The sequence below is a fragment of the Polyodon spathula genome, chromosome 8 (assembly GCF_017654505.1).
Source record: "Polyodon spathula isolate WHYD16114869_AA chromosome 8, ASM1765450v1, whole genome shotgun sequence".
In the NCBI taxonomy this organism is placed as follows: domain Eukaryota; kingdom Metazoa; phylum Chordata; class Actinopteri; order Acipenseriformes; family Polyodontidae; genus Polyodon; species Polyodon spathula.
Genome location: NC_054541.1, coordinates 20699764 through 20716010, shown reverse-complemented (window position 1 = coordinate 20716010; position 16247 = coordinate 20699764). Strand labels below are relative to the sequence as shown.

The 16247-nt window shown below is 36.4% G+C and overlaps 1 protein-coding gene across 4 annotated transcripts in view; it reads right to left on the bottom strand.

The window, feature by feature from the left end:
* Positions 1 to 15816, bottom strand: part of LOC121319582 (diacylglycerol kinase iota-like) — a 115409-nt gene extending 99593 nt beyond the window's left edge. For 3 of the 4 annotated variants that reach the window (XM_041257163.1, XM_041257166.1, XM_041257167.1), the window contains exon 1: positions 15335 to 15816. In XM_041257163.1, the coding sequence (XP_041113097.1) occupies positions 15335 to 15561 (227 nt within the window). In that variant the 5' untranslated portion in view covers positions 15562 to 15816. The remainder of the gene's footprint in view (positions 1 to 15334) is intronic. The other variant, XM_041257165.1, reaches the window with a different exon arrangement.
* Positions 15817 to 16247: the final 431 nt, after the last annotated feature.

Genomic DNA, 16247 nt, shown 5'->3' with positions numbered 1-16247 from the left:
ATAAGTGCACTGTACTGTACATTAAGCTACATCTAAAACAAGAGACACTGTATTATTGCGTGGGTCAAATTAACATGTCATTGACAAATGTAATGGCTTGCTAAAAGAAAAGGGTTTTGTACTCCATTTGAATCGCAAATTTCTTTTCCGAACGATGATGGTTGAGTTTAGTAAGTGCCACTAGAGTAAGAAGGGTCGACACTCTAAAGTAAAGCACACACACACAGCTCCCCATTACCAGCAGATCAATTTAACAGAAGTTTTCAAAACCTTAGCCTGAGGTTTATCTGCCTTTAAATCCCCCTCACTTTGATCTGTAAAACTTCAACACACAAATATAATTTTATATGCAGCACACTGTAATACATTTTGATTAACTTTTACAGTTTGTTTACCAGACGCGCATAAAGACCCGAGCCTTTACTGCTTGTCACCTGGTTTAAATCCAGCTCAAAATGTAGAATTGCTGTGCATTCAGATTCATAAAAAATAAGACAAATCAGTTTTGTGCTAATAACTTCCATGAGAGCATGAGAAACTGGCACCACACCACTCTGAAATATGCAACTGAGACACGTGTTTGTTTATTCAGGATGTCTGTCTTGCTCACTTGCTTTGCTTAGTTCAGATGGCTGTAAATACTGTTTAGGTTTTTATTTCTGACACATCATTGTTACATTTCAAGTATTTTTAGTTGAGTAGAAGTTATGTAGAGTCAGTCACAGTGTGGGTACCCAAGTGCTACTTTAGTTATTAAAACCTTTGTAGGACTGCATAATCTGAAGCCTTATCTATTAAATGGATACAATAGAGAGGGTCATAGAGATCAGGCTGTTTTTTCACTCATTTGTCCAAGAGCCCAGCCACATGCATTCTTGAAAGTCTTAAAGCATTTAAACATGTTTTTTTTTCTTCTTTTTATTAAAAGTAGGACTAATAATTAAACAAATATAATATTTAGTCAAGAATAAAGCAGTTAGGTACAGTTAGTGTTAGCATTGCCCCAGCATCTACCAGTATTTATATGCAAATCACTGTACTCAATAGTTTGTGGAACCTACTGTACTGCTCACGTACAGAATATAAGTAAACAATTCAAGGATACTAGCCAAAGAACCCAATTCTCCCCATGTGCAATCTCTAGCTCACATTCAGCTCCTCCCTGTCTCCAACTCTCCATCCAAATCCAGTGTTTTATACAAACACAGGAAAATGAGGCATTAAATCCACCTTCCAATACCCCGCCACCCACTCCCTAACACACACAGACACACACACAGACACACACCATCCCTTCTGTCCCTGGGACCAGGCCAGGAGGAGGTCAACAAAGAGATTCCATAGAAACTTGGCTTCCACTTCCTTTCCTTCCGTTTAAATTTAGTTCCACGTACGCATGTCTTCTGTGACTGTGTGTGGGTGTATATGCTTGTGTGTGTGTGTGTGTGTGTATGAATTAAAATGACAAACACCTGCCTGTGGACACCAGGACTTCTTTGTGGGACACCAGGAATGTGTCTGGGCTACAGAAGAACTTACTTATGAGCCCTCTGTCAAAGTTTGTCAGATCTGCTGTCTTGCCCATTGTGAGTGAAACTGAGTGCAGCTTTTTATATTACAGAATAATATCCAGGGATACTAATTAATCATTCATTTTATGGACAGCCTTTCCTTTACTGACCAGTTGAAAGGCAAAGTCTGTGAAACATCTAGGGTGTGTCCCCCTCATTGACCAGGAGGAGAGGTACAGTCTGTGTCTGTCATTGATTCTCACAGTTTTCATGGCTTTAGTGCAGTGGCGGTCAGTAACACCCCAAACGATTCATTTTGGTGGAACTCAACAAGCTCTGCAATCCACCAGTAAGCTATGACCAACAATTATTATTAATACTGTCCAATATGTAAAATAGCAATAAAAAAACAAAACAACCACAACAACAAAATGTAACAAATGTGCAATCAAAGCATTTTTAATATGGTAGTTATAAAACAGAAACTTACCAGGATTTTTCACGAGTCTTGAAACCTCTTGGCAGGGCGCTACGCTAACTTTAAATTTAGGGGCACACACACACACACAAAAAAAAATTCAATTTCAAATGTATCGTGGAATATCTACAAATCAATTTGTCCTTCCTTTCTTACATGCAGTTCAATACTTTTGCATCAATAACATTATAATGGACAACTTTTTTTTCCACATTAAGTGATTTTTAACTGCCTGGTAGCATCTTCCTCAGAATGTGCCACTTGTCTGTTTATGGTGATGAGACGTTTCTGAATGCATGCCTCTCCGCACATTGCGTGGCATCATTTTGAAGCACTGTGTTTAATATATTTTCACGTTTGAACTTCTGGCTCCCTGTTAAAAATGCAGTCTTGCCTGCCATCAGTTCCCCTGCACCCTAACAAAATGTGCAAAACAATGATGCTTTTTTCTTTTTTTCTTGTTTTTTTTTTTTTTTTTTTTTTTAACACTGTCAGATTTAAGCCAGGGAAAATATTTTAGCCACTGTTGGTTGAACAACTGTGAACATGCTATAACTAACATAACCCTTCTCAAAGTTCCCTGTTTGCTTTCATCTTCATTGCTCATTCCTTGTAAAGATGCCGGCATATCTAAATTTTGTTAATCGCGATTTTCTTTTGAATCTTCTCCAATCACATGAAAATAATTTATTTTCCTCTTCTTGGTTTGACAAGTTTTCAAACTGTCTGAAATGAGTAGCCATCGCACTGATAAATCAGTGAAATGGCAGGATATGGGATTTGTAGTTTTTAATTTGTTTTTAACAGTGGGCAGTGGGCACCAATAAACTACATTCCCACAGTATATTACAATTGACTTATGAGAGTGACCTATGCTGCCACAGTAATTAAACTTTTAGTAATAACATTATGCAACACAATTTTTGTTCCTGGGTAGTAAGTGTTATTTCCTAATTGCTTATGCCTCAAAAGTATAGAAAATGGCTATTATTCCCCACAAACTTTGCTTTTGTGACCAGGACAGTGATATTTTGAAATATCACTATTTCCAATGAGAAAACGGGCGCTTTTGTGTCTTTTCGTTCACATAAAGTCAGAAAAAAACAACATATGAATCCAAATTAACATGTATTTATACTAAAGTAATACAAAAATGACTACAAAAGATTTAGAAGTGAGTAGTTTTTCGAGATTTACGATTATACTGTAAATTACTCACTTCTAAATCTACTCACTTCTAAATCTTTTTCTAAACAAACTGCTCCTCCTTCCATGAATGTTCCATTTTACTGTGTATTTTCTCCCTTCACCACCTGACCACACTGCATTTACAGTTACAGTTCGAATGACACCATTATTATACAAGTGTACCTCCCTGAAAAAAACCCCACAGCAAACCAGATCATTAACATCAATGGCAACACAAATATTGCACAATCATGGTCGAGTAGCATACTGTCTGATCTGGAAATGGTACCATGGAACTGCAATAGATTAAGAGTGTGCATTAGGTCCTACCATTGTGATCCTATATAAAAACATTACCCTTCTGGGATCATCATACCAGTTTTTCTGTTCACACTGACCCTTTGTACAATTCCATTGCATTGCTATTGTAGTGCCACTTGACTAAACAAGCACCCGAGTAGCACTGGTACACTATACTATACCCCATTGTTGATTTAGCCAGTTGCTAACTATGGCACACTGCTCATAGACTTCATTTTTCTCACTGTCAGATACGTACCAATATATATAAATCTCTTCCCCTCAACACACTGAGGGTAGGAATGAGGGTCAAATGGATCTAATGCAAAAAAATCATTTCTCTTTCAATCATATCTACTGCTAGCCTGCCTTGTACCCACACAATGAGGTTCTGTGGGTGGTACGGCTTTCTGCTGCAATGTGCCTACTAGGCTTCAGAACTCACTTCTTAGAAAACTCCAAACACTTTCACTGTTCAAATTTGGGCTGAAAACCTACACAAAATAATCTGTCTGGTCTTGAGTTTAGTACATGCTTTGAGATATTTTTGTTCTTAAAGTTACATTGGGTATTTGCAGAGGTTACTTGACATCAGCTGTTTGGTAAACATCCAACATAATCAGATCACAGCAATACCTCAAGTACTGTAGGAACTTGCAAGGACACACTCTGGTTCCAAGTAGACTGTCATTCCCTGTCTTTTGTTTTCAGAAGAGTCTTGTTGCGTGAGAAAATTAAAATTGCCATGGCAACCTGACATCTTTCTGCTCCTTGTTAGCCATATATGTTACCACAATTACAAGATTACTCCCCACAACTAATGTAAAAATGAAACCAACCCAGCGATTGGTGGTTTCATTCCGCAAGTCAGATTAAATATACTTCATCCATACTTTACAGCAACAAGCAAAAATGTACAATTCTACAGCTGGTTTATAGTTGTCTTACATGTACTGTAGCACCCACACTTTGTATAGAACTGCATATTGTTAATATCCCAAGCATTTTTTTAGATCAGTTCTATCAAAGTGTTTTACAGTCACACAGAATCCACTAGCTTGAAAACAGTCAGACCAATCAATAGTCTATTATTACCACAGTCAGTCATATGCTTCATTTCCTAGACTCACAAGGGAGGATGCCTTTCTGTAAAAGGCCTTTCACACTCAAAACTGTTTTTTAAATGTATGTAATGTACTGCCACCATTTTCAACGAATAAAAAATAAGAATCCCGTTGCCATAACAGACCCATGTGATCAGTTTGAGAAAAACAGGGGTTGTACCAGAAAAAAATCGGAAACAAGAACTGTGATGTGTAGCACACACATAGGCTGTACATTACATGACTAATTCATGTGTTGTGGAGAAGTCATCCCAAAGTGTATTCTGTCATATTAAAATCTCTCTTTTGCAAATCAGTTTCAGTTATGATGGGCAAGACAGAAAATCTGTCGGTTTTGATGGAGGGACAATTGAAGGCAAGAATGTCACGTGTCCCACACAATTGAAAACTTGTCACGTTAAATCTGTGTCTTATTTACCATAAACTAAATGTTAAATACACCTTTAGATATGCAGTACAAACATTACTTATGTTAATAAAGTTTGACGTAAGAGCTATTACAAAATGACATGGAATATTACTGTAGTTGCTTGGTCCAACAAATGAAATGCAAGCAACTTGAGCTTGGAGGTGTAAGACCAAAATTTAAACTTTTGCCATCTGGAAGGTTATACTTAAGTTTTATATTGGTCACGTCAAGCCTTTGCTTTTACATAAACCTTCCTCCCTATTTTTTCTAAAAGGAAAGAAACACAACATTTTTTGTTTGAGCAGTGGAGGAAAAATTATAAATAGTCAGCACCATACTATACGTTACAATGCTTTCACTATACTTCTCTATACTATGCTATGCTCTTGGTATACCACAGTGCATTTTATAAATGGTAAAAAGTGAATTGAAAGTGAACTGAAACTTTGAAAGTGAATGGCCCTCGGCACAAACAACAATCCCTCCTTTGGTGCTGGTTACATGATGACAATCATTAAAACACACTGCAAAAAACCCTAAGATTTCTCTGATCTGCCTGTTCTGAGATTTGGAGCTGTCAGCCTCCATATGGCTGGTGTCTCCTCACTACATCCCTACAGGCAGTCAGCGTGAATTATGTCCTCCAGCTTCCAATGTGCTGACACCTCAGTAATTAACCTTTCTATTCCCCTCTCTGGCAGCGCACTGCGATGTAGACACAGGGTGCATGTCATGTGATTCTCTACCACTCTGACCTCCCATTGCATGAAAATAGCACAGCACTAAAAGAGTGATGATCTCTTTTATTTTGGCTCAACAGGCTGCATCTAATTTGGAGTTATAACATACAGGGGAGACTAGGGCACATTCATCAAGTTTTGGGTTGTGTAATGCTCTAATACCATTTTTTTGCATTACTGTGCAGAATATGCTACGTACAATGTGGGATGTGTTGCCAATATGCAAGTTGAAAATAATACCACATTGATACCTTCCTACTGCCATTAGCTGCCTCTCCCTGCGCACTTTAAATTGCTAGCTTTTAATTGATGAAAAATGTTTATTTTCTATTTTTTTATTCATTTGATGCCTCTTTTTTTGCTCTATATACAAAACAATATATTTTATATTCATGCAGAGCAAGACACTGAGAAACATGATTTAATGGCTTTGTCAAACCAGTTCATCTTTAATAGCCTAGATTTAAAAATGTGAAGGTAGCCCCAGGTGGTTGTAGTGTTTGGGAAACACTGGCATAGAATGTGGTGACAGGATTGAACCCTGGTCTTCTACTATTAAAAAAATGCCAGGTGAGAAAGACAGATGGTCTTGAATATGATGCTACTGCAGAATTTACAATTTTCTTTAGAGATCTGAGAGCAACGTGTGCAGCAGTATGTTGGGGGCTGGTACTTTTTTTTTTTTTTTTTTTTTTTTTTTTTAAAGAAAGTTCTGCTACCTGCACCCAAGTTGTTTCTTCTCTGTGCCAGGAATCATCTATTTCAGATAGTGAATTTATAAGACTTCGCAAACTGACATATAATTACTATTACTTGATTCTGAACAAACAACTATATCTTATACGGACTACTTAAATAATGTCCAGTTGAAACCACACGATTGACATTCACTTCACTTACAATCATGTTTTTAACACATGATCACTCATTTAGGGTACTAATGGTGAGACGTTTACAAGCAGCATACCCTTTTAGAAGTTTACTGCAGTATACCATGTTAAAGCAAAGTATTGTGAGGACTAGCACAAGCTTGGTAAAGCACAGTAAAAACAGGATTAACCATTACAAAGCATTGACCGCTATATTGTGGAGATTTACTGTGGTACATTTTTATAAGAAATACACTAGAAAACATATAGTGGGCCTTCTAGTTTTGTCAAGATACTTCCACCATAAATGCATACAATAAACAAAACAATAGAACCAGAACCTTCCTTGATCTTCTGTTATTCGTTGTTCTTTCTGGGTATGTAATTGATGTTATTTATAGACACAATTCTTACATTTTTCAAACTATGCTTCTGCAGCAGATTTTAAAAGCATTGTAGCTCTGCTGATTTCTGCTGATTGAAAGGGTATCCCTGGTAAATGTTCACAGTAGTTTTATAGGTTTCAATTGTGTAACCCATGATTTAGTTTAGGCCAAATAAAACAATATGTGTGGTTCTGGTTACCGACCTGCTCTATTTTTTCCACACAACCCTAAATATGTTTTGCTGACAATGGGCTACATTTTTCGATATCAATCTGAAAAATGTCTCGCTGTGCACGACCTCGTTTTCACTCATGCAATTTTCTAGAAACCTTGCGCAAACAAGATCTTCAGTTTCAGATAAATTGTTGGCGTCTGAGTATCGTCAAGTACTGGTAGCTGTTTTGCAAAACAGTTGTTTGAAAAATGCGACCACATATCAGAAAAAAATGAAATTTATATTCACGATTTGCCACAAATTATTGTGGATTGCCTTGGAAATACTGTATAATGAAATTATAACAAAATGTTCACATCAGCTGAATAACTCTGAAAAGTCTTCACGCTTACCATAAATAATTTTTCCTGGATTGATAACTCTTAAATGTACTTGTGTGTGAACTGTAAAGGAATACTTGAACATCGAAAACATTGCAGCTGATGCCTTTCAGATAAAAAAGTTAAGCAGGTTATAGGTAATTTATTTCAGTTCCTGAACAATCCAATTAATATATAAATATTTTAATGTTCATTTAACTGCTGCCAGCTACTTTTGTACATGTTCAACTACTAAAACGTACTTATTTTTATATGGTTATCTTATAATTAAAGAAAGCGAGCCACTCCATATTTCATTTAGAGTAAAAAGTTATTATCTTTATTATTTAAAACACAGATGTTTATAATATATCAATAGCAATACATATATACACACACACACACAAACACACACACACACACACACACACACACTCCAAGCTTGCAGTAAACAAGATTGGTGGTTTTAGTGTATGAAACATTTTTATTCTATTATTGTTCTCACTCTTATTGTTCAATAAACGTTGCTTATTTTGTCTACATCAGTCTTTTTCCCTGTATCTTTTACAGGACATTCACAAACATAAGTCCTGCTGCTGATTAGCTTAGATTAGTTATCGTACAACGAAAACGATTATGCTATATACAGAGTACTGGGGTGAGAATTGGCCCGGGCTAATATTCACCCTCCAAGAAGAACACTGGAGTAAGAATTGGCCTGACTGGGTGAGGATTAGCCTAGGATAGAACTCACCGGGGTGAGGATTATCCTGGGGTGAGGATTATCCTGTAACACGGGCACTGCTGCTGACAGTGACGAGCCACTGAATACCCACTTCCAACATGCTTATGCAAGTGTGTGCTGGCAATGTGATTTAATTACACTACCTTACAGTAAATACAAATATATAAAATGTGGTTATGTGGATACGTTATTTAATTGTAACTAAACCGAGTGCATATGTGTGCGCGTGTGTATGAATCAATCAATACATAATACCCCTAACTCTGATATCATTGAAAACCGTTAACCAAATTTGAACAGACTGTGACTCGTTTGTATCATATAGCATAAAACAAGGCAGGCGGAAAATTTATTAATGAAGACACACCCTCAAAATGAGACTAAGCCAGCTGTTAGGTGCAGAAAGGGGAGAAGGTGGGTATAATGAAGCAAGATGACAGTGTAAACTAAACTATCACCTGCCACTTTTACCAGCTCACACTGCTTATTCGGAAAATAAAATAAAATACAAAGTTTTACCTACCTACCTACCCTATTTTTTTTTCCCAGCGTAACCAGAACCACACTTTTTTTTATTTTATTTGGCCTTACCACAATTTGACATGGTTTTTAATTAACTTTACCATACCTCTTTACAATGCTTACACTATGTGTTACCGTGCTTTCACACTGCTTTATTACACCCATTTTATTATGGGAAACTTTTATAAGGGAATAACCAAGGCTTTAAAAAAAACATTTTCTTCCCTCTTGTTAGCACAACAAATTTCACACAAGGCCCTTGTTCTTAGGAGTTATCTTTATTTCCATTTCATCTTTCATTCTCGACTTGCCACCTGACTATAAATTCATTCCCTGTGTCGCTTGTCTTAGCCATAGCCCTCAGCAGAATATGTTACAGCAGTGTGTCACACGACACCCCGAGGGGATAAAAAAAAAAAAAAAAAAGCTTTCCCTTATCACTCCATTTTATGACAATAATATTTTTTTACACTCCTTAAAGAGGCACTGGATGCTAAAAAAAGAAGCATTTTTGCACCTGTGTTATATAACCGGTAAAAAGAGATAGACATTTTCATAGTCACCAGTTATCCTCTTACAGGCTGGCTTAAGTGATGCTTGTGTGAATGTAATTGCGAAACACATTACCGTATATGCAAACTAACCTGCTTTGAACTACTTTACAGCGCTTTTGTTCAGATATTATTACAGTAGAAACAGCTGAATAAAAAAGTGAAGAAACTGATTTTAGGTCAATTTTTTATTTATTTTACTAAAAACAAAGATTGATACAAAAAAGCTTTTTTTTTTTTTTTTTTTTTTTTTTTTTTAACAGGAATCCCACACAAATGTTCTGCAGTAAAACAAAAAATAGACAAAGCAATCATGATCTGGTTTACACTAAAATATGATACCCTGGTTATCTTTTTCACTGTACTCCATTAGTGTTGACTGTTCAATTTGTTTTCACTCCTTACATGTAGGCCCACAAGCATTTCAGTCCTATCGTTAGCACTCCTGACACTGAACTGCACGGTCATCTTCCTGCTACTAACTCTTTTTTATCAGATGCTTTTACTATGGAATATAAAAATAAGTTTAAGCAACAAAGACATTTCTAGCCTAAACGTTTGTCTAACAAGGCATGTTTTAGCTGAGAATAAATAACATGCAATACATAGAGTAAATATGATTTTTGATAATTCAATGATGTTTTTATTAAAATAAAAACATATTAACTCCAATAGTATTAATATATTTCTAAAATGTCTTTTTCACAGCTAAAAGTTATTTGAATTGAATCTTTTGTGGTATTACTGAGAAAATGAAAAAAAAGCCTCTTTAAATGACGTTCAACCGCTGAAATGAGTGAAATGTTTTTACTTGTCAATTAAACTGGAAAATGTCTATCTTTCCTTTAGTTAGCTTGGGGGGGGGGGGTTTACACTTTATTATACTATTGTAAGAAAATGTTTCTTCTTAATTGAACAATGGTTTAAGATTAAAATATAGCCGCTAATGAGGGAGTTGTCATGTTCATTAGAAGTATCTCAATGCTTTGAATTACAGCAGTGACCACAAATCATGGCGCAAGACTTCTGTCAGCTATGATTCTTGAATATATTTTTCAGCATATCAAAAATTAAATAGTCTTTGAAAATTAAACAAAATATCTCTGTGTTTGTACTTATTTGTTTAAAATTACCCAAGAGCCACTTAACCAGCTGATCTCCACATTATCAATAACCTGGGCTGCAAGCGATATCATTCTGCACACTTGATGAGTCACACTGCAGAACACAGCACAACTTACAATAAAGTTGAAGCTTTTACCTACAACACAAACACATGAAAGCTGTGTTCTGCAATGCAAGTTGTCAAGCATAACATTTTTAAACTCTGGTACTGAATTCTGCTCCCACAACAGCATGAAGCAAATGCATTCACTGGATTCATTCTTTGACAAGCTTAGGGGTATCTTATCCTTTTTAAAACATATTTTAAACTATATTACTAGAGGAATACTTGCAGTGAGTGTCTATATGCAAGGTGATTTGCACCATTTGACCATGAACTGTTCGCACTGAGTTCTGGAATGGCACATGGTAATTCTCTGATTCCAGTTAGCTAAAAACATTTTGTTGTGATGTTTGCCCATTCTGTCCTAATTTTGTTCAATAATCCTTCAATATTTATGGGATTTCATTGTTCCTACTGTGCATTGTTTATAAATCACCCTGTATTATTTGGAACATCAAAAACACAAAAAACAAAACAAAACAAAAATATTATATATAATAAAATTGTGTATGTTCTGCCTTTTTGCCTCAGTAATACTTGAAAAAATTTAATTCAGCCCTGCAAATTCAAAAGTTTAATATGCCAGCCCTTACATATTGTTGCACTTTTGAAGTTACAGTAATGCACTTTTCACAAAGACTTATTAGTATATTATAGTCTGTTTTAAATAGGGGTGATTACCCTTATTTATCTACATATTTGTAGAGGCAATAGAAGCTAAGAAAAAAATGCTATGAATGCATATTTCCCTGCACCAGTTGTGTGGAGAGGAGGAATTTGGAATAGAACCAGATGACAGGGTAAACAGCTCAGCGGTCTGAACACCCACACAGTGCGCAATAGATCGGGTTTGTAACTTGTTCATGGAATTGCAGTAAAACCTGAGCTAACCAGTCACCAATCAATGGGACTGCTCATGTTTAGGATAAACAGTGAATTACTGACTGGTAAGAGCAGGGGATTGCCTAGTTCAGGTGACCGCCAATACTGTTTTATTAAAAGAGTATGTTTTCTGAGGTTGGAGGGCATTAGAAACGATCAAGAAATGTTGTTGTTTTTTTTATTTTTTTTGTGAAACTCCAAAACTAAGTTCTCTTTCCAATCTCTATATACATACAACATGTAACAGTCATTTAGTACTCTGGCTTCACTTCTATTATGTTGCTTCTTTAACAAGCAGAAGAAGAAAACAATGTACTGCACTGTACATGTGGAACTGTAGGACAAACAGACAGACATGTTCTTCCATACATCCCCATAATAAAAACCTACAAATATGATGTACATACAAAGAAACAAGCAGTTCCTATATCGCCCCATGATGGAACTCTCAATAACATGTGCTAAAGAATGCCTTAACCAAGTTTCATCATTTCTCTTGAGATATGTAAAACTGCAGTGGCTGGTTAACATTAATATGGCCTACCTTAAATTAACATTAAGTACTTCACGATTAGTGCTAATATGGGTCTGTGAAACCAGCTGTAAGTGTCGTACCGGTTCATGCATGCACATAAGATACACATACACACAGTACCTCAAAGTCTTCTACTGACATAAACAATATACCTCCATTAGGTGGACTTTCAATTTTTTTTAAATTTATCTTAAAACTTATTTTTTCATATCTATGAAAGTGTGTGTGTGTGTGTGTGTGTGTGTGTGTGTGTGTGTGTGTGTGTGTGTGTGTGTGTGTGTGTGTGCATAATGGTTGGGGCCTGATTTTTCTTTTTTAATAAAAAAATATTTGCAATTACCCTTGACGAATTTCAGATTGCCCATGACCTCAGTCTGCCATGTAACATGAAGAAAAACTGTTAAATTAAAAAAAAGGGATTCCTTACATACATACCGCTCTTCATGCAAGCATTTCAGGATGCTTTATATAAAAAAAGCCAGTGTCTATTATATAATCCAGCTACAAATAAACAGACCCAAACAAATACGTTTTCATGTGAGTTTTTCCATTGTACAAAAAGGGTGAATAGAGACAATATAGGACAACACACCTTGGGCACATTCTTGGATTCTCTTGAGAGCTATAGATTTCAACAATCATGAGGCCAAAGGAGGCTGACAGGGCCATACTATAATGCTAGGAGGGTGCCTAACCAAGTTCATGAAATATCTCAGACTTTAGATTCACATTCTATTAAAAACAACAGCACCAGTACATGTCTGAAAATCATTTCCCAATGTAATCAAATATTTAAGTATTATTTCATTTTGAATTAGCTGGAAAATTATAACTTGTACCACACTGCAGTAAAAAAAAAAATCTAAAATAAACCTAGTACCCCATTGAATTACCTATTAAAGAAAGAAGAGTAAGCCTCTTCCGTAAAGTAGAATGTGTGTTCACTGTTTCATAAATCACTGATGCATTGGTTTACATCGCATGATATCATTTCATGCAGTCATGTATAAATTCTGTTATATGAACAAATATGAACGAATATGAACATGGTCTTTTTTGCCATTGAATACATTTCAAGCAGTGTTTGTTTGAGCATTCTTCTATTTGTCCCCGCACTACTGCTTTTCACTTGCTCATGATATCCAGCCCGATATTACTGCACTATGCCCCTCAAACTCCAGAGCTTTTCAGGCTAGTGCCTGGACCTCAGCACCTTCCTCAGGCATAGTTCACAACAAGGTTTACCCAACGGAACAACCTAGGAAACGGACACCAAGAGATGCAGGGGAGACTTAACCATGTGGGTAACTAACTCAAGCTGACACTTACAATACTTATTATCAAAGCTGTGGTAGTATTTGAATATGCCACTGTTTAGATCAATTGAATAGACCAGCAGTCCAGCGTGTTATATTTGCATCTATGATTCACAGCTGAATTGTACTGATTACACCGTGTAACAATTATTTTTTATTTTTTGTTGTTCCTGGGTAGTAAGTGTTATTTCCTAATTGCTTATTCCTCAAAAGTATATAAAATGGCTATTATTTCCCAAAAACTTTGCTTTTGTGACCACGACAGGTAAATTTCAAACAAAAATGACCACAAAAGATTTAGAAGTGAGTAGTTTTTCGAGATTTACGATTATACTGTAAATTTACAGTATAATTGTAAATCTCGAAAAACTCACTTCTAAATCTTTTGTAGTCATTTTTGTATTACTTTAGTATAAATACATGTTAATTTGGATTCATATGTTGTTTTTTTCTGACTTTATGTGAACAAAAAGACACAAAAGCTCCCGTTTTCTCATTGGAAATAGTGATATTTTGAAATTTACCTGTCCTGGTCACAAAAGCAAAGTTTGTGGGGAATAATAGCCATTTTCTATACTTTTGAGGCATAAGCAATTAGGAAATAACACTTACTACCCAGGAACAAAAATTGTGTTACATAGTGTTATGCAACAAAAAAAGAAATAACACAAAATGCAACTGCATAAGACATGCTTACTAAACATACAGACTGTACCTATGCACATATAAAATGCATAAAGAACACAGTGATTTTAAACTAAGGTAAAACATAGGTTTTTTTATTAGTATATGTTTCATAGAGTCTTATAAGTCAGATGCTCATTTTGCAGTGCTGCTCTGAAAAAATAAAAATAAAACATTTCTAAAAAATATGCTTATAAAGTATTACTTGCCTCCAGCCTGCATACACTTCATCATTCAAGACTAATCATAGGACACTGGGACCTTTTAGCTCCACTATACTAATAATAATGGAAGCTTTTTGTCTTTTAAGCAATGCAATAACACTTGCATGTGTCAGCACAGGGACCCTTATAACCAATCAGAGGTGACTGGACTACAGTTGTGTTGCCTGTCATTAGCTCTGCAAGGAATGTATTCTTTTGCACAGCACCAGTGAAAAGTGTTCATTGACTTCATGCATTAGCATGTGCAGAACAGTGTATTTTAACTTTCTAGATTGATAGTCACTTAGTACCGGCATAGTGTCTAAAGGCAGGTTAACCAAGTTGACTATTTCTGATAATTGTACTGAAGGGAACTGAATAAGAACATAAGAAAGTTTACAAACGAGAGGAGGCCATTTGGCCCATCTTGCTCGTTTGGTTGTTAGTAGCTTAAATTAATGGAGACTGCAAAGTGGCCAAAATGACTTAGTACATACTTACACACAGTACATGCATACATTTTTAACATCTCTGCACACAGATACATATTAGGCAAACAAAAAGCTAAAGACATTTAACACGCTTCTTATAGCAAATAAATTACACGCCACTGTCACCGCCCTCCTTCCCTCCCTCCCTACTACATTGTATAGTACAGCTCAATGGGTACAGCACGCACAATTGAACAAACTAATTTGATATAATTTGTTTCGTTTCCTTATGTCTTTAATTAAAGACATTATAAGGAATATATAAATGTAATTAAACCATATTGTTGTGAGGATTTGTAAAGGTTTTTCAATTTGCTTCACCTCTTAATATAATAATAAATAATAATAATAATAATAATAATAATAATAATAATAATAATAATAATAATAATGTCCCTATGCCGCTCCGGCTGCACGTGGAGGACACTTTGTCAATTCTTCCCTTTGGCTTTCCGAAATCTTAGAACTTAAATTACTGAACATATGAATTATGGATTATTATTATTATTATTATTATTATATTATTATTATTATTATTATTATTATTAATAATAATAATAATAATAATAATAATAACAATATTATTACAATAATGATGATCATAATAAATAGTATGCTTGTACCATCCCCGTGCTTACCTGTACGAAGTCTGCTTTCTAAATGCCAGCCCTTTGAGCTTCTCTTCTAGCGACTCTTCCATTTCCCTGGGGCCGAGTTGGGGCTCGCCTCCCCTCGCCTCGTTCCTACTGCTGCGGCGCTCGTCTCCCTCTCCTCCGGCAGCTTCGAGAGGAGCTAACAGATCACAGTCCTGGTTTTGTGGGTTTAGCTCTCCCTGAACCGGGCAGGGTTTGGCCAGGGGGTCCATGCCCCCCTCCACGGCAAGGGTGGACCCCCTCTCCCGGGCTGGCAGCGGCAGGCGGTACTGCTTATCTCGGAGATGGGTACAGGGCACGGCTCAGTGTTGGGCTAGTCCCGCTGCTGGGCGGCTCGATCACGGGTCCCTTAGGGAGGAAGAGAAGACAGGCTGGAAATGGCAGCATGTGTTAGCAGCAGCAGCAGGCTGCAGTATCCATCGCCGGCTGCACTGCACAGGGGCATGCTGGGATACTCCCCCTCCTCCTCGCGCAGCATCAGCTGGGGATTAGTAGGGCATTGGGTGCCCGGCAATTGAAAAAGACACACACGTACACATACACATGGAGGGGCTCGACCGTGATCCCGTCAGCATCATCATGACACCAAGGTGTGCGTGTCTGTTAAAGATGTCAACTGCCCTTCTCTGTTCTTCAGAAGGATTGTCCCCTACTGAACCCCATCGGCTAGAATGGTTTTACATTTGGTGCATATAAATGTGTAGTTTCAAATCATTTTAACTGAGTAAAGAGAGTAGAGTAGACAGAAAACATCTTATTTGAAACCAAAACCGAAGACAATTGCTATCTTTAATGCTAGGTGGTTTACAGCCTGAACACGTATAATAATACATTCTAAAAAAAAAAAAAAAAATTACAACGTAAATAAAAATGTTTTTGGTTATGGAAAAGCTGTTAA